This window comes from Narcine bancroftii, chromosome 7 (assembly GCF_036971445.1).
Source record: "Narcine bancroftii isolate sNarBan1 chromosome 7, sNarBan1.hap1, whole genome shotgun sequence".
Classification (NCBI taxonomy): Eukaryota; Metazoa; Chordata; class Chondrichthyes; order Torpediniformes; family Narcinidae; genus Narcine; species Narcine bancroftii.
The window spans coordinates 40,800,800-40,814,353 of record NC_091475.1 but is presented as its reverse complement, the minus strand read 5'-3'; the positions used below and the strand labels follow the sequence as shown (position 1 = coordinate 40,814,353).

The 13,554-nt window shown below is 42.0% G+C and overlaps 1 protein-coding gene across 8 annotated transcripts in view; it reads right to left on the bottom strand.

Moving 5' to 3' along the window:
* The window catches only part of LOC138738802 (H(+)/Cl(-) exchange transporter 4), an 84,378-nt gene that overhangs the window by 18,665 nt on the left and 52,159 nt on the right, over nucleotides 1-13,554 (bottom strand). For all 8 annotated transcript variants that reach the window (XM_069889747.1, XM_069889746.1, XM_069889750.1 and 5 more), the window contains 3 exons: nucleotides 7,913-8,100; nucleotides 5,858-5,980; nucleotides 4,122-4,328 (listed from right to left, as the gene is read on the bottom strand). In XM_069889747.1, coding sequence (XP_069745848.1) covers nucleotides 4,122-4,328; nucleotides 5,858-5,980; nucleotides 7,913-8,100 — 518 coding nt within the window. The remainder of the gene's footprint in view (nucleotides 1-4,121; nucleotides 4,329-5,857; nucleotides 5,981-7,912; nucleotides 8,101-13,554) is intronic.

Sequence of the window (13,554 nt, the reverse complement as noted above, 5' to 3'; positions counted from 1 at the left end):
TCACTGGAGAAGAAAGAAGAAGGCCTTACCTGCACGTCGGAGCAGAGAGCCACCATGGAGAGGAGCGGCCAATCTCCAATGTTGGTGAATTCCCAGAGGAGTGATGTCCTCCCGACCAGCGGATTTCAAAAATGGCTCTCAGAGCCAAGAAGAGGTGCGCAGTGCGCAAGTAAAAGAAAATGTTAACACAAGCGGGAGGGGGACTCAGCTGAGGAGTGGCCAGCTGAGAGACGCCCAGTATCGGGGTGTTCGGCTGGGGAAAGCAAACAAGAAAGAAGAGTGGTGAGAAAGAGAATGAAGGGCGGGAAGAGGATGAGCGGCAACAGGGCAACCGGCAGGGGACAACCTGTAGCAGGAGGCCCAGCACTGGGTCGACCTGCAGCGGGAGGCACAACAATGGGTCAACCTGCAACGGGAGGCCCAACAGCAAGAGACACAGCAGCTGGAGGCATACAAAAGCAGCTCACCAGAGAAGTATGAAGATACACAGATACAGAGAAGAGAAGAAGACGACACAGGAGAAGAGGAGGAAGAAGACCAAGAATTTCAAAGGAAAGAAGAAGGTAAAATAGAAGGACAAAATTTAGATAAAGCATTTTTTGAAGAACAAATGAGGTCATTAAAAGAATGGCTATCTTTAGAATTTAGTTCAATCAAAAGAAAAATGAAAAGAGCTGAAGACAGAATGCAAAGTTTAGAGTTGGTCATGACTGAAATAGGGAAAAGAGTAGAAAATGTGGAGGAATGAGAAGCTGATGTAGAAATGGAGATAAATGATTTAAGAGGGAAGTTGGAAGAGAGCTACAAGATTTATTGTCACAAAAAATTGACGTATTGGAAAACTACAGTAGGCGAAACAACATAAAAATAGATATGAAGGAATTTATAAAAGGATGGATCCCGAAGGTATTGGGAACGACAGATTCACATGAAGAAATAGAAATCAAAAGGGCGCACAGAACACTAGTACTGAAACAGCTACCACATCAAAAACCGAGATCCATATTGGTAAAACTTCTAAGATATACGACAAGAGAGAACATGCTGGAGCAGGCAAGAAAGAAGGTTAGAGAAGACAATAAGCCATTGGAATATAAGAGACAAAAAATATGTTTTTACCCGGACATAAGCTTCGAACTTTTAAAGAAGAGGAAGGAATTCAACACGGCGAAAACAAACTCATGGAAGAAAGATTATAACTTTATATTAAGACATCCAGCAGTACTCAAAGTATTTATTCCTGGGGAACGGAATAGACTGTTTTTGGACCCAAAGAAAGCCCAAGAATTTGCTGAACATTTGCAAGACAGGAGAAGAGAGGAGAAGGAGTGACAAGAAAGAAGACCAGCAAGAAAATATACAAAAATATGTAAAAATATAAAGTAAAGATAATGTATATATAAAGATTTAAAGATGAATAAGAGAATGGGAAGAAGGGGGAAAAAAAGAGATAGAGCTTTGTTATATTTATAGGAAAACAGTGTTCTCGGGGGGGTGGGGGCTGGGAGGGGAAAATAATGGTCACTGCGAAATGTTGATGCTTGCGAGTATGTTCGCAAACCGAATGGAAAGGGGAGTTGTGGTTGCCATCAAGGCACAGGAGGCAATCCAAGGAGGGGAGGTTCATTTGGGGTTAAAGGGTTATTGCTTGTGGGGATTGTTGGGGTATTTCATGTCTTAAGTGTGTTGTCATATATTGAGACTAAAAAGGAAAACTTAAAAATCAGTAATGGAAAAAAAGGGGATGGAGGTGGTGAAGAAGCGGAAAAGAAGTGAAAATAAAGATATGATGGCCACGTTGGACTATATGACTATAAACATTAATGGAATATATAACCAAGTTTAAGTGTATCCCATTGGAATTAAAAAATCACATATAATTTAAAAGACAAAGTTACAATGTTTGAAAAAACCTGGGAACCATATATGGAACATAACAGAAAGAGCAGGCCTCGGACCACCACCACCTAAAATGATAAGAAGATAAACACAATCAGATTTAATGTGTATAAGTAGATGATACGTCTTTGTTTGTTTGTATTTCTTTTGTATAAAGATATTGTTTTATTGTATTTTAAAATAATGTTCAATATTTACTGTTTTTGGAGGGGGGTAGGAAGGGGGAAGGAAGGGTTGGGAAAAAAAGAGAAAATGTCACTGTGAATATTTAAAGAGATGCATCTGTAAATATATTGGTTGACATGGTTCATAGTGCGATAAATAAAGAATTACAAAAAAAACCCTGAAAATTACGTTCTGGTAAAGAATTGGGATCGGAAGAAATTGGGAACTCACTGGAAAGGACCATTCCAGGTCAAGCTTGAAGGACAACCTCACCAGATACATCAAACAAATTTAAGGAAAAAAGCTTACCAAAGAAATTAAGACTTTTATTATAACAGACTGAGAGGAGAAAAAAAAGAGGCCCACCTACAACATGAGAACTTTATTGTTATGCCTCTTGACATTTGAACTGAATACCGGAGTTGTGACTGAAAAGAGAAATTTTGGGCAGAAGTATGAGTAAGACACATTTAAAAAGGTATTATATGTTGATAAGATGAATGTTTATAGATATCCCCTCAAGACCCAGTCTCTACCCCACACAGGAAGTGATAGGATGGAATTTGAAACAGAATAGATTAAGATAAGTGAAAGTAAGGATATAAACATGTGGAGGACAGCAGGGTATAACTTTCATTAAATGGTACCTACAGTTATATAACCATACCAAAGCTGGGAAAAAGTTGATGTAAAACTCTTTCTGTATCTTTTTGACATAAGGCATATCAGTGGCTGACTATGAATCGGACAGGGTCCTGTTAATTGGGATATGTGATTCCCTCGACACATCATGCACAGAAGCAACACCAATATCCTGTTGGCCAGATGCAGCCAGGTACAGGATAAAGAGGAAGTATCTCTAAGATGGATTTGGTTGCCCTTCAACAGTATGAGAAAGGCATCCAAAGGGCAGGTTCACCGACTCAGAAGCTGGAGTTATTGGCTAATAAAACGGCTAAGGGGCTCCAAGCAGCTGGAAAGGTGGTGTCAGCAGAGATGGTTGCCATCCGTACAATGACAATCCAGAACCGAATGGACCCTGACTATTTTGGATGGTCGTGGGGAGATCTGTAAGGTTATAGGTTAAAGCTACTGTACGAACATCTCTGACAACATCACTAAATGGGTGAAACACATTTAAAAAAGAGACACAGGATTTACGAGAAATTTATATAAAATGCCTATCATACGCATGTTTTTCTTACTGTTTCTATACTGTCCACAGTCCTTTCAGTAGTTATCATGAAATGATAAAAGGAAGGAATTAAATAATAATAATGTATAAGATCCTTAGAATATTAGAAGCTTTCCAAAAAGCTTGTTGAAATTCAGTGTTGAGAGGATAGGTGAAAGGTTAAAAGCAGTATTGACTGGTACCAATTGAAACAACCTTGTGGCGCCTAAGGAGGGAATCAAAGCTGAGTGTGCAGGAATGCATGATGAGATAAGGGAAGATAAGTGGTCCCGATGACTAAAAAGCTTAGTCTGAATACTTTGTTCTAAACAGCATGTTTCTCAGCCTTGATGTATCATCTATGACTACAAGTGGGGAGGGGAGAAGAGGGGAAAGGGGAAGGGAGTCACTGCTTGTCCTACATGTAATGCTTTATTTTGAGTATGCTATAATTTTAGATCACGTGAGTTTGTGGCTGATGTAACCTTTTTCTAACTTGCTTGAATGTATAAATACTTGATCCATCCCTTTGTTGGGCAGAGACCCTACGAGACTGCTTCAAGTGTGACAGCAGTAGAGGGCTCTTCCAGGTAGCTACCTAATAAAGAGTTAGCCTATAGATTTCTGTGTGCTGTGCATGTTTGCATCGGGAGTGACGAAAACTAGAACCACACACCAACCACTTCCTGTCTGGAGGAGCCTGTGGTTCCCAACAAAAGTTGGAAGGGTCTACAATCCCCAGGGAATTTAAAGGAGAAGGCAGCATCACCTGGAAACGCACTAGCTCACCTTCCTCCATTTAAGTTGAATCCTTGCACCACCACCAAATCGATCCTCCATCAGTTACTTATCAGCAACAATACTCTGCTGTGTTACTGCTTACCTCTCTCCTCTTCCCCTCATTCTTACTGTACTTCGAAAACAAGCAGCAGAAAAGGTTGCCGCAGCAACATGCCACGTGCACCAGAGGTCCTTCCTTCCCAAGGCTGAGACCAGAGGATACGGCCAACACCAAGGTCACTGTTTTAATCAGTAGAGTCCACTTGCCCAGATACCCCCTGATAATGAAGCCACTGAGGATGGTCTTAATCTGGAAAAATAAGTCATATGAAAGACAGTTTAAGAATTGAACCTCCTACTTTGAAGCATGAATCAAAATGAAAGATACTTTTCTAAATTAATAACTTTTTCACATTGTAAAACAATTCAACTTTAATTAAAAGTCACTGCAGTGGTGTGACACATTACTGCTTATTCTTTAACAGTTCCCTGTTTCTTCAGTGCCAACTCTGGTTTCCTCGTGAGTCCTTTCTTCATTTCTGCCCACAATTAAAGGCAATATCCTTAGCTAACATTTGGAATGCCATTCCTAACACCCAGTCCTTCCAAAAGTAGAGTGGATGGAGATCTGTCCAGAATGGACCTGTTTAAAGATAGTGGGGACAGATTTTGTTCCTGGCTATAAACAAGAAATTGAAGGGCCAGAAATCTGCAAGGCTGAGGGAAAGGGGAAGGGGATTGGGTAGGATTAGAAATATATTTCCAAAAGGCAGCACAAATAATGATGGACTGAACAGCTTCGCTCTATCCCAATACCAATTTTATAAAGGAATGAGATGAGTAATTGTAGCACACCTCAGTTTGGGAACAGTGGAGGGGCCAGGTGATTAAAACATCCCATAGCAATGCCATAGTAGCTCACTACACACATGCCTGCTACTCTTATTAGGATGGGAGATATTGGGGAATGAGAATATCCCATCCAGGAACACCTAGAACTTTTACTGGGAGCTATAACCACACAGATATAACATTTACAGTTATTGCATTGACGTTCTTGGGATTGGGAAATGTGGCAGCTATAGGCTCTATCTGCAATCCACATGGGACAGGAAGAAGGATTCTCAACAAACCTTTCTCCATTCCAGTAGATAGTTTCCCCCTTCCCAAAAGGCCAATAGTCATGGGGTATCCACAGGAGTTCCCTTCCACAACCAGCCGTGAAAGTCAGTGGAGTCTTACAATAAGGTTTACTGTTTCACTCACATCATGATGGCCTTTCCATAAATATTGGAGCCCAACTAATTCACCTTGGGTAAATGGCAGAGATGTAACATTAAGTGGAAAGATTGACTTGTATGGTGATGTGAAGCAGTGGAGGGCACTGCAGAAAGTGCTTAGGTAGTGGGGTAAGCCAATAAGGAAGAAAGGACAGGGGACGATCATGGAATTAGGATCCAGCTCCAGTCAATGAAGGAGATCACAAATGAAGCAGGCCAAGTTGCCAGTCTACAGGTTGACACCAGGAATTCCTGACCTTGCTTATCATGCAAGGCCCTGAGAAAACCTTTGTGAGACAGGAAAAGGTTTAGCTCATTCAACCATGCACGAATCATCTCCCTGGCGTGTGGGCCTGCTTACGTTAAGGACCTTTGACTTGATACATTACAAAGCACTTGGTTCATTCATCATCTCATGTGAATATATTCCAGCTGGTATAGAATTGCTTGCCTTTATTTGTGATGTGATAGTTTTTGTTTTATTCAATTACTCAGAGGGAAGAGCACGTCATGGGTTGCTGCAGTTAAATAGCTTTAACCTGTTGTGACTAGCACCTACCTCAGGGATTCCAGAGCCACAAGCATAGGGGGCAAACACCTTGACCAGTGAGACTCCCAGGAACGAAAAGGTCAAAGCCCAAAGAATATACAAGAGGTAGTTCAGAATGTAAGCACTGGCACCCTGGGGAACAAACAAACCGTGGTTTAATACTATAGAGTCACACAGCACAGAAATAGGCTCTTTAGCCCACTGAGTCTGAGCCAACCAGCAAGCACCCATTTACACTGTGCCTCTTTGATTGTTCCCACATTCTTGTTGTCTCCCCCACCCCCAGGCTCTATCACTCACCTACCCACCAGGGGCAACGTATAACAGACTCGCGACATGTGTGGGCAAAATCCAAAGCAAACAGGGGAAAAGCGCAGTCACCGAAAGAGCATGTAAACACCACACAGACAGCACAGAGGTCAGGATCAAAGCCAGATCGCCTGAGTGGTAAGGCAGCAGCACTACCAGCCGTGCCACTGCACTGCCAGCACACAGTACATACCAAGCATGAGCTGTATCTGGCAAATACCCCAGAGAAACAGTAGTTTGTTGAACAGGGAAAACACATTGGTCTTCTCGGAGTCACGTCGTGCACTGATAACAGTGCAATTCACCCTAAACGATTGATGTTCAACCGACACAGACATCTTTCAAGTTACAACCAAGCTAGATGCCACTTAAAGAGGGGGTTTTAAACATCTTCACCCTTGGTTAGCTACGCAGGTAGCTACAAGCATTTAGTTGAAAATCACAGGTGTATTCGAAGATGGTAAGGAAGGTGACATCTAATTTCAACCCTTGATGCTGGATTTCACTCCCCAGTAAATGAAACATGCAGGTGTGCATGCTCCACCACTTCTAAAACGTGCTCCACTGAAGTGAATGGATCTGCACCTATTTCTTTATTTATTTCTATGCCTGTCTGTTTATTTATTTATTACACACAAGGTATGTGCATTTACCCCATGCACTTGAGGATGAGTTTCTATCCTTACGTGCCTTCATTCATCTACATATCTTAATCAGCTTTTGTTCAGTGGTATCCATCCTGTCTCTGGGTCTTGCATTCAAATATCACCAGCATCTGGCCCAGACTAACAACACTGTGTAACTTCATACAACTAACAACCTGTTTAAAAAGAAGTCATGAGGGAAGGCAATGGAAACCCATCTTCCCATCTCTTCCTAATTAAGAGGCATAATAAGTGGATTTCAGTTAAGACCTGCCCGAGACGTCGCAGTGTACCACCCTGATGGCTTCTCAGTAGTAGATAGCATTCAACTCCTCCACCCCAGTCACTCCACCAGTCCAGACAATGGTCACCAATTTCATGAACAGGCCACAGGCAGTTGGTCCTTCCAGGGATGCTCCTTGTTGCCCTCAAAGGCCAACTCATCTCCACCAGCCTTGCTGCAGTCTCAGGGCAGCACTGCTTCAGAGTATTCGGCTACAGTGGCACAAAGCATAGAAACAGACCCTGCACTTCCTGCTGCCCATTCAAACCAACAAGTAACCACCTAGACTAATTCCATGCACAGCATCTGGGGCATATCTTGGTGAGGGAAAGGAAGACAATAAGGAGATTCCCAGAAGGCCCAGTGTGCTCAGCTGATGTTGTGATGCTTTGACTTACATATAATTTGGGCAATGTATTTGGCACTGATAGAATGGGCCAAATGGCCTCTTTCTCTGCTGCACTTATCTCCATTCTAATGCTCCTGCCAGATGAAAACGGCTCAGCAACTTTGCTGAAAAACATTAAACTTTATTGAACAGATGTCTGGAACAACCATATTCCAAAGGGAAATAAAAACACACACTGCTGGAGAAACTCAGCAGGTCAAACAGGGTCCTTTATATAGCAACGGTAAAAATACAACCGACATTTCAGGCTTGAGCCCTTCAACAAGGTATGAAGGAAAAAAGGGGGAAATGTTTTGTGACTTCAATCGGGTTGTGCACTTAACTGGAGTTAAACTAGGTTTGAGTTAATTAGCAGCAGTGATGTGATACTCTGCAACCAATTAAGACCGAGAGTTGAATGGAATTCTGCAATTTCTTACATCTGATTTATTGGCCAGAAGCTCTGACCACGTCTTCCACTGGGGGCACTTGTCTCTGTCTTCGAAGGTTGTCTCATTGGACGTCCAGCAGCATTGCTCATGACTGAACCAAAATCCAGCAAGGCACACACCCTCCTTCAGATCTGTCATCCAGTCGACAGCCAGATCAATCACTCCAGCCAGCGTCCCTGAACAAGGCACAGTACAACATTTAATTTGGAAACCAGCAATGATTCACTGTTGCAACAGCTGGATACCATATATGGGACTACCAACAAGCACATATACACTGTGTCCTGGTTTTCAGGGACTGGTTTTATACCCAACCACCAGATACTGCTATTCATACTGTAGTTTAGCCGGGGCGTGGCAAGATGTCATAGAGGGCAGACGTGCGATTCCACCCTTCCTCAGCCAGTTTTTTAAGCACCTATCTTTAAAGTTTATATAAGTGATTAAAAGTTGTATCTTTATTTTTGGGAACATTAGTGGGTCATAATGGCAACTAATGTTAAAAATAACGAAAACTCAACTACAGAAGAAATTACCTTTTAAAAGTGCTGAAGAATTGAGGCCTACCTGTTCAACTGAAGCCACGGACTTGTCGTTTGGAACCTCCAAGGCACAAAGAACTCCTGCCAGGCTGAGTATTACACCGGCGCCAATCTTGTCCCCACAAGATGGCGCCGGTATGATGACCAGCTCAGCCGGAGTTGATCCGCGTGCTCGCGATGTCGGGCGCACAGACAACCCGGCTGAGAGAAGAGCCCTTGAACATGGGCTACTGTCGGGTGGGCCAGGGATGGGCAGAATGGCATCGGAAGCCGCCTCTGCACAATCCTTGACTTTACCGGGCATGCGCGGTGCTTCAAGGGTCCGTGAGCTACTGAATCACATGTGGGTGGGATGCCGTTGTCAGGTGTGCAGACCCGCAGCCACACCGGGAAGGGACCGACAACGCTGGAAGAAGAGGAAGACTTACCTTTAACGAGCAGTTCATGGGAACAATTGGAGGTGGAGTCTAGAGAAGGAAGGCCTCAAAATGTGGAATTGAAATCTGGAATGGAGTCTGTTTGCACAGTCTTGGAAGGGATTGCCTATCAAATGGACAATACATTTAAACAAATGACTCAAGGATTTCTGGATGTGACAACTAAAATATCTAATATGTCTGAAAATATATCTACAGTTAAGAGGGATATCAGTAAATGTATTAAATCAGTGGATACAGTGCAAGAAAATTTTTTTTAAATTGAAACAGCTTTTTCTGAATGTAAAATTCAGGTTGAACGTAATAAGGAAAAAATGGAGAAAGTGGAAATTCTTTTGTGGATTGGGGAATCCAGAAGAAAGACTTACTGAAAAAAATTGATTCATGGGAAAATCAAAGTTGGAGAAATAATGTGAAAATTGTGGGTCTTCCAGAAGACATTGAAGGGTCTGATCCAATAAAATTTTTCAAGAATTGGATTCCTGAGGTGTTGGGCAAAGAGTTTTTTCGGAAGGCTTAGTATTGGAGAGGGCACATAGAGCGTTATGAAAGAAACCGTTACCGAGACAACCGCCACAGGCGGTCTTAGTTCGTTGCCTGAACTATCAGGACAGAGAAATTATATTATGGTTGGTGGTGCAGAAGGCACGACAAAGTCAATCTCCAATGATAATTCAAAATAACAGAGTTTTTTTTAAACGCAGATCTGAGTCAGGAGATTATTGGGCGACGACGGGAATTTAATTCGGCTAAAGAAGTACTGTGGCGGAAGGGTTATAAATTTGCTTTTCGATCCCCTGCTGTGTTAAAAGTCTTTTATGGCAACTTTCAATCTCTATGGCCAAAGTCCAAAGGGTTAATCCCCCAACTAATGACAGCATAAGCCTTCTCAAGTACTCTATCAACCTGCTCAACTACCTTGAGAGATATGTGGATTGGGGCCCCAACGTTTCTCTGTTCTTTCATGCTGTAAAAAAATCCTGCTATTAACCATATACTCCACTTTCGAGTTCAACCTTCCAAAATGCATCACCTCACACTTATCCGGATTGAGTGCCATTTGCCACTTTTCTGCCCAATTCTGATTTCTGCCAAGAGTGCCTTCCATAATATTTGGGACAAATACATTTTTCTTTATTTTATAACCAAAATGTACACAAATACCCTTTAATAAAATCTGGAAGATGCACATTAATTGCATGAATTGTTTGTTTACAAGTTTAAAACTGTGGAGTACAGAGGCAAATAAAGGAAAAAATGTCTTTGTTCCAATTATGGAAGGCACTGTATATCCTGTTATATCCTACGCCAACCTTCTACAGTATTCACAATAACTTCAACCTTTGGATCATCTGCAAACTTACTGACCCATCTCACTACTTCCTCAATCAGGTCATTTACTATATAAAAATCACAGAGCAGGGGTCTCAGAACAGATCCCTGTGGAACTCCAGTAGTCACTGACCATCATGTGGAATATGTTCCATCTACTACTACTCTCTGCTTTTTGCCAACAAGCCAATTCTGGATCTACACATCCAAGGTTCCATAGATCCTCTGTGCTTTTCCCCCGAGAATGTTACTCCTAACTTACTCTCCTGGTTCCGGCCTAATCCCATCAGAATTAGCCCCTCCCAAATTCCCTTACCATTTTATTGACTCCTTGTCTTGTCCAAAGCTATGCTGAAGGTTAAGGATTGCTCTTTCTTTACACATAGAGGAATCACTCCCTCCACATCCTGACCTGGATGATGTGGTTGCATCACACAATGAAAAACAGTAGGGCGATCAGGCCATTCATCCCTTCGACCGTTCACTACAGAACCCTATTCATCATTTCTCCCCATTTCTCTTGATCTTTTTGGTGTTAATAAATACATCAATGCCCTTCTTGAATGCATTTAATGACTAGATCTCCATCGTCTTCAGTGGTGGAGTATTGCTCAGATTTCCCATCCGCAGAGCAGAGGAATTTCTCCTGATCTTGGTCTAAATGGCATACCCTGTGCCCCTCAAGTTCTCAACAATCCTGCTATCAGAAATGTCCCTATTTCTGGTCTGTCTAGCCTTGTTAGAATATTTTTGGGTTCGATGTGATCTTATCTCATTTTTCTAGGCTCACTGAAAAGAATCCCAATTACCCAACATTCATCAGTCCTCCCATCCCAGGGATCTTGCCTGCACTGCCACCATGGAAGGAATATCCTTGCTCAGATAAGACAACCAAAACTGCATGTGGGACTCATCAATGCCCCAGACACCTTCTGCAAGGCATCTGAGCTCCATTACTCAAACCTAACCTACCACCTACCTTTCCAACTGCTTGCACTCAGCAACTGGTGTACAAGGGCATCGTGGTCACATTGCACATTCCCTATTCTCAATCTATCAGATAGTTCTCTGTCTTTCTGTGTTCTGAACTAATATTAGATAACCTCGTATTTATCCAGTTTAATCTGCATCTGCCTTGCATTTGCCCTGCCACCAAACCAGACCAAATCACAATGGAGTCTCTGCACCCTCCTCACAGTTCCCCATCCCTCCCACCTTCTGGCTTTATATCATGACAAATGTGGAAATGTTACATTTAGTATCCTTATCCAAATAATTAATATATCTTATGAATAGTTGGGGTCCAAGCAGCATTCCCTGTGCCCCACACTCAACTCTGCCTGACACCTTAAAAGAGATCCATTTACTCCCATTTTCTGATCCCTGCCTATCAACCAATTCTCAATCCACACATCATCTCCTATCCTACATATTTTAATTTTGTCTGAATAGACGAGAGCTTCTGAACATCCAGATTTACCACATTCATTGGTTCTTCATCTATTCTCTCATTACATCCTCAAAAAATCCAGCAGACTTGCCAAACATGATTTCCCTTCCATCAACACATGCTTTCATTGTCCAGTCCCGATAATGCTTGTTCAGGTTCAAATTCAAATCTATTGTCACATGTACCAGGGTTAATTTCATGTGCTATCCAGCAAGCCAACCCATAGATAAATGTAGCAAATAAAACACAGCTATTTGAAATTGCATTGTTCATCATAGATTTGAAAATTACACCCATGGCTTACATTAGGTTTGTGGTTCTATAATTCCCTTTCTTTCCTTCCTCTTTTTTATAAATTGTGGGATGGTACTTGCCCACCCACTAAATCTGTGGCAACTTCTCCTAAAACACTCACCCTGAAGCGGAAGCAATTTGAAGAATATAATGAAGACAAAACAGAAATATTATGAACTAGGTGAAAAAACGCACAAAATCCTAGCATGGCAGCTTAAGACAGAACAAGCTAAGAAAATGGTATTGGCATCAAGGAAAAAAGACAAACAAATTACATATAATCCAAAAGCGGAAGCAATTTCACTATATGAATATCTCGAGGACAACTGAGGATAGACAATAAACATTGGACTTGCCAGTGATTAATATTGTTCTAAAATTTACCACAGGCAGGGACAGAAGTGAGAGGCACACAGCAAATTAAGAAAAATGTCCTTTTTATTCCTTAAAAATTGTGAACTGCAAGTGGATGACAAACTGGCTTTCAAATACTTTCAATGCCTGAAGAGAAATGACACTCTTGCTTTCTAATGATACCAAATCAGGGATTAGAGCAACTGCAACAGAAATATGTTGGGGGGGCTTGTGTCAGCGGATCGAGATGATAAATGGGGATTCCTTGCAAACGACAGCTCAGTCCAGGAAGAAAGCAAAGTCCAAACCAAGCGTCTCAATGAGCAGAACAAGAATCACATCCCCAGGGCGCTATGTCGCATTTCATCTTTCCTCCTTGCAGTGATGTTGTTGAGCATGAGGTTATTCCGCTGTGCATAAAAACACAGGGACTTTCTCCACTGGAACCTAGAAGCTAAAAAAAGTAATCCAGTGGAAGTTTCCAAACTTATAAGAGGTTATGATGTGTTAAGTTTGTTTCTCAGCTGGTGAACAATCATCACAGATGAAGAGAATGAGTACAGACACTCCCCCTTGGTGTCTCCAGCAGTAACTGTTTTACCAGACACTACAAAATGTATATAAAAGGGGTGAAGGACAAGTATTAGAACAGAAGAATGTTAAAGGATGTAGGGGAATAGAGAGGAAAATGAAATGAGATAGATCCTGTCCTGATCTATTTTCTATTATGCTATTACTCTTTTTGTCACCCCACACATCTACAATTACACGCTGCAAAAGATTAAAAGGCTAAGACGAGGCATTGGGCTATTATTCGAATGTCAATCACAGCAGAATAAACATGCAAATTCTCTGAAAACAACAAGAAAAAAAATCATGTTGGTCTATTGACTGCCCTCCACTCAGGACAGATAGAGTACCCCAACAGGATGTTCCTGCTCCACACTGCACCATCAGTGTGTAACACATCCCTCACATCCGCACCCCACTCACGACTGTTCACCCTGCTCCACCTCTCCCCGTTTGGACTGGGCATGACTTGCCGATGCTGGGATGACTGTTGAGGCGAGCATGGAGCCTGCAGACACTGTCACAGGTGGGCCAGGAGATTCAAGATTCAATTTATTATCATAGAATTAAAACAGTGCCATATTACAGGAAATTTCTTTTTGCCTGCTGCAAGGCAGATAGATTTGCTACCGGCAGGAATTACCTAAACAC